Below are 5696 nucleotides of genomic sequence, written 5' to 3'. Positions count from 1 at the left end.
TTTTTTTTTATTATAGGAGAGTTATTATTGTTTTTTTCCAATAGTTGAAAATTTTATAAGGAACACCAAGTTATTGAAAATACCTCATGATAATAGTATATTCATGAAAAAGTTTAATTAAAAAAAAGATATTTCAATATATTTTTTTTTTCAAAATTTATATGTTTTTTAGATTAAAAAAGTTCATAAAAAACCTCATAGCATTCAATATGAGAGTTTTTTAATGTTAGTCACCATTGGTTGAATAAAAAAATATAGTACCAGACGATTATTGAAATTTTTTATAAAAATAACTTGTTAATTAGCAAGTAATTTGAAAAAGTTTTAATTTTAAACCCCCTCCCCTTCCGTATAGTTTTTTCTTTTTAAAAAACTGTTTTTATTTGAAAAAAAATTCATGAATACTCTTTGCACATGCGTGTAGATTACATTACACCTACGTTTTTTTGGTAGGCAACGAATTTACCTCCTTCTATTCGGTAGGAATCAATCTAATTTTAAAAAAATATTTAATTGTTGTTATAATCAAAGGAAAAAATAATGAAAGAGAATTAACGTATATATTTGACAATTAATAAATAGGTAAAAGGATGAAGTATGAGGATAAAATAGGAATCAATTTAATTTTACATAAAAAAATAAAATCCAACGGAATATCAACACTTAAATCAACACAAGTTTATAATAATGTTGTGGGACTCCTAAATAAAATCCAACGGGTCATGCATAATAATGTTATGACCCCAAAATCTATGAATATTTTTAAAATAATTAGTTTTATCATCCAAAAAAAGATTGCGATGCAACTTGTTGCTCTTTTTACCGGCTACGTCTATGTAAAACATTTATGATTTATGAAATAAAGACTTCAAACTTACACTTCCACACATCAAATGCCATTTTGTTAATTAAGGCAACATACTTTCTCTCATTGTCATATTCAGGGGCGGACCTAGGGGTGGTCTACGGTGGCACCGGCAACCCCTAACTTTTCCGGCCGCAGTCAAATTTTTTTTCGAAATTTTTGTTTTTTATACTCCCGTGCAACCCATACTGTAAAATCCTGCGTCCGCCCCTGGTCATATTAGATCGTTTATCATTAGTTATGCCCATAACATTTAGCTAAACACCTTTCATGAACTAAACCATGTTAATCGAACAACGTTTCATACCTATTATCCACATGATTTACAATTTAGCCATTTTTTCTATCTTCTCCCTTGTCATGACACCACTCCTTTGGACCTTGGTGTGGCATGGAGTTGTGGTAAAGCTAAGGTGGGAATGACATGAAAAACACCACTCACTTCAGTATTTATCCACATGATTTAGAATAACCTTAAGGTCTATCTATTGAAAATTACTTATTTAGGCATCACATTTTCTACTCGTTGCAAATGATGACACAAACACATAGGTATATCTCCGGATAGACTTCGGTTATTCTAGCATGTTAAGGATACATAACATACCAGATTTTAGGTTCCTAACACCCACTTGAGATTCTTTGTTTTCATTGCATTCCTCTTTACTTACGGATCTCCATACCCACTTGAGTATATTTTATTCTGATAAAGTTGGGGTTTACCAAATCGTCATCTGTGTAAATATCCCTTTTATGTATTTTACTAAACAAGCAGTCGCCAAAACTGTAATGTATATATAAACACAGGGGGGTAATGTGTATATTGTAAAGTTTTACTATAGCAAGGGCGGGCGCACGTGAGAACAGTGGTGTAAGCGCGTAAAAATCAACCTACCCACCGGCCCAACTTGACGAAATGCGCTGTCGTTTAAAAGAAGGATACTCTTGGCTTTTTGTTACAGCTTTCCTACAAGGGCCACTTATTCCAACTCAGCCCGTTTCATCGAGTCGACTCAGTTCTAGCTCATCGTGTTCGCCGCCGGAAGAAAAGATAAGAAAGGAACCGTATATTAGTCGCGACAAGGTTTGCGAAGTTGATCGGAAATATTTGATGGTTCAATTGATGAAAAACACCATGGTTTTGCCGGAATCTCAGTTACAGCAGCGTGGAAAAATGGCGTCGGTGAAGAGAGAGATGCCAGAGGAATCTACTCTTTACAATGAACAACAAGTCCCTCTGCACAAGCGATCTAAGGTTATTTTGTGATTCTTCTGCCAATTTTTTGGTTTAGAATAAAATAAAATTTGTACATCTAGTCCAAGTCTTAATCGCTGTTATGTATGACATGGATCTCCATGCTGATAAAAAAAATTCTCGCCTAGATTATTTACTAATTAGGTCGTACTTTTGATGTGTGAGATTTAAGCGGTTTCATCTGTTTTCAACTACTTTTATGTTCTCAGTAACCGGTAGTTATTTCAAACCGATAGTATGAGCGAAAAGAGGCAAATACTCAACATAGACATCAATCTTAAATTGTGATGCTCTCAGAAGCGAGGAACATTTAGTATTAATAGAAGGTGCTTTTGTGTCTTTAAGCATTGCAAATTGATAAATGCTTCTGTAATAGTCTCAGGTAATAGTCGGGTATTAGATTGGAAATCTAGGGCACAATTCAAAGTTTTAGTTCTATGAAAGGAGGAGGAGGTGGAGAAGTAGTCAATCTCGGATGTCTGTAAATCTCTAGTGTTATCTTTGTAACCAATTTCCTGCTTCAGCCTCTTTATATGATGGTTTGTTTACTTTTGCAATATATTGTAAATTGATTTATTCCTTGCTTCTTCCTAGCAGCAGGAGGATTTTGGAATGGGTAGTTTTCCTGTATCACCAGCACAATTCAATCCTTTGGATGAACCAAGTCCATTGGGGTTGAGGCTTCGTAAGAGTCCATCTCTGTTGGATTTAATTCAGATGAGGCTTGCTGAAGGGAACTCTTCTTCTAAGATTGGAACTGATGCTAAGAAAGCCAACAAAACCACTGCTGCTTCTGCTGCTGCTACTGATAAGCTGAAGGCTTCAAACTTTCCAGCATCACTTCTCAAGATAGGTACCTGGGAGGTTAGTTGTACTTTCTGGTGGCTGTGTGTATTTCTTTGAGTCAAGTCAACACACAAAGCTTGAGATTGAGTGATTGACAAACTTTTTATTGTTTTGTAGTACAAATCAAGATATGAAGGGGACCTGGTGGCTAAATGTTACTTTGCAAAGCATAAACTCGTGTGGGAAGTTCTTGATGGAGGTCTCAAGAACAAGATTGAAATTCAATGGTCTGATATTATGGCTTTGAAGGCAACTTACCCAGATGATGGCCCTGGTACTCTTGATGTAGTGGTAATTAACTATTTTTCATTCTCTCACATCTCTCTCTCTATATATATTTTTTATATATAATCATGAAAAACGATGTTAAAGGAAGTGATTGTTGGTATGCTTTTTTTTGTGCAGCTAACAAGACAGCCTCTGTTCTTCAGAGAAACGAATCCTCAGCCAAGAAAGCATACTTTATGGCAAGCAACCTCAGATTTTACAGGTGGACAGGCTAGCCTACACAGGCGTCATTATCTGCAGTGTCCACAAGGGTTGTTAGGAAAGCACTTTGAAAAGCTCATTCAATGTGACCCTCGTCTTAATTTCCTGAGTCAGCAAGTCGAGATAGAATTGGAATCTCCATACTTTGAACCCAAGACTTCAGTGTTTGATGAGCCAAATGAATCCAATGAATATGATTTACACAGAGAAGCACCTACCAGTGCCATTTTTGATTTAGGTACAAGAGCTTCACCTTCAGGAGGAGGTCAGTCTTCTTCTTCCAGGAGCGAGTTGCATGATCCTGCTACTCGTCCTACAGAATTCTCTCGTGAAGCACCTTCACCCAGCTCAGGTAAATTAATACCCCTTTTGTCTTTTGTTACACATGACATGACATTACATGTTATACTGTGTTTTACTTTTACACACTACCATTCAGACCGAGACTGATATCAATGAAAAAAAAGTTGCAATTTTTTGTCTCACTTAAAAAGGTGGGACACATCTTAGGTAACCTAACCTAATCGGTCTGGGTCTCACCTTAAAATGTTCTTAGAGAACCAACAACGGGTGTTTTTTTTTTTTTTCAAAAGTTATTAATATTTCATTCTACTCCCCTAATTATATTTAACCTTCAGTTCTTTATTATTTTCTGACTAAGTAATCTATTTTAAAGTAAGTTACATTTTTGGTTCGTGAGTTTGTTCCAAAGTTTCAAATTTGGTCCCAAATAGTTTCGTTTTGCAATTTGGGTGCCTATTTTTACTTGTTGCAACTATTTTGGCACATTAGTTTTTTTAAAATTATATTTTCAATAGTTTCCTCTTTCAGTTTTGGGGACTATACTCCTATAGGGACCAAAACCGTTACAACAATCAAAAATAGGCACCCAAATTGTAAGAAGGAACTCTTTGCCATTTGGGACCAAAATAAAGTTTCTGAACAAAATCAGGGACCAAAAATGTAATTCACTCTTTGTTTTACTAACTTTTCTATTATATTCATTTTAATATCTCATATCAAATAGTAAATTTGTAAAGGTTCTATAATAATTTTATCGTTTTTTTTTTTAAATAATTATATACGTAATAGTTTTATCATCTATGTTTTCGAAAAAGAACTGGACAGAGTTATGGTTTTTTGTAATATATTAATATAGCTAAATGTTTATAAGGGCAAATTATATAAGGGTGATTTATAAAACATGTCATATGGATAAGGATAATTTCGTTATTTAAAAAAAAAATCTTTTTGAAAAGGTAAACCATTATAATAGATTTGTTGATAAATACTAAATAGAGTTGGGTGGAAAGCTGAGTGTGTCAATACTCAATAATTGCAAGTGATGTGAGGTTAACCAAAAACTATATTATATAATTGTGTGGCAGTGATGGACACGTCAGCAATTGAGGAAATCAGAAGAGCTGGGACTGAAGGACTAAAAGGTGGTATTGACCGATGGGACCAAATCAAAGTACCAGGGATCCACCCATCCATGTCAATGAGTGATTTAGTAAATCACATTGAAAACAGAATCACTGAACAACGAACCTCAGGCAACCACCCACTTTCCCATGAAGAGAAAGAAAGCTTAGAAATCCTGGAAGACATCAGCCGATGTCTGTTCAACGACGCCCAATACGGGTCATCCACATCCGATGAAAAATCCGTAATGTCAAAAGTCAACTCTCTCTGCTGTCTGTTACAAAAGGACCCCACAACATTTCAAGATCTCGAACCTAAATCCAACAATGAAAATGGGAAAAGTGTAATACATGAATCAAAGCCTGTTTCTGTTTCTGGTCCTGGATTAGTAATTCAAGATGAAGCTGATGATGATGATGATGATGATGATGATAGTAAGAAGAGTAGTGGAATGTCCAGAAGGGATTCTGTTGGTGATTTGCTGCTTAATCTTCCAAGGATCGCTTCTTTACCACAGTTCTTTTACAACTTTTAGGATATGATATGATTTTGGAGAGGGAGGTAACTGGTAAGTAAGGTTAGCTGTTAATCTCTTTTACATTTACCTTTATTATATCGTTTGATGAGAAAAGGCTTCTACTTGTTTTACTACTGTATATGTCATAACAAGTTTAGGGTGGTGGTGGTGGTGGCGTTTCTAGTTTCGTTTTTAAACTGTTGTGGTGCATGTTTTCGAATGCTGTTATGATCATGTACATATGTTGTCTTTGACTTGTATTTTCGTGCATTAAAATTTACAACTCCGTTTTGATTCCA

At 35.0% G+C, this 5696-nt stretch overlaps 1 protein-coding gene across 3 annotated transcripts; it reads left to right on the top strand.

Annotated features, from left to right (window-relative positions):
• Nucleotides 1-1766: 1766 nt before the first annotated feature.
• Nucleotides 1767-5696, top strand: LOC145114669 (uncharacterized). Of its 3 annotated transcripts, XM_079050735.1 has the most exons (6): nt 2011-2120; nt 2497-2601; nt 2715-2984; nt 3084-3257; nt 3372-3807; nt 4844-5696. In XM_079050735.1, exons 2-6 carry the CDS (start codon nt 2596-2598, stop codon nt 5413-5415), a joined length of 1458 nt encoding a protein of 485 aa, XP_078906861.1. In that variant the 5' UTR covers nt 2011-2120; nt 2497-2595; the 3' UTR covers nt 5416-5696. The 3 variants fall into 3 exon arrangements, with proteins under 3 accessions (XP_078906860.1, XP_078906859.1, XP_078906861.1); XM_079050734.1 differs by lacking the exon at nt 2497-2601 and having other exon boundaries at nt 1767-2120; nt 2718-2984; XM_079050733.1 differs by lacking the exon at nt 2497-2601 and having other exon boundaries at nt 1767-2120.

This window comes from Lactuca virosa, chromosome 5 (assembly GCF_052849685.1).
Source record: "Lactuca virosa cultivar CGN04683 chromosome 5, Lactuca_virosa_CGN04683_v6, whole genome shotgun sequence".
NCBI classification, from domain to species: domain Eukaryota; kingdom Viridiplantae; phylum Streptophyta; class Magnoliopsida; order Asterales; family Asteraceae; genus Lactuca; species Lactuca virosa.
The sequence above is the reverse complement of the archived record's forward strand: the minus strand, read 5'-3'. Positions and strand labels throughout refer to the sequence as shown.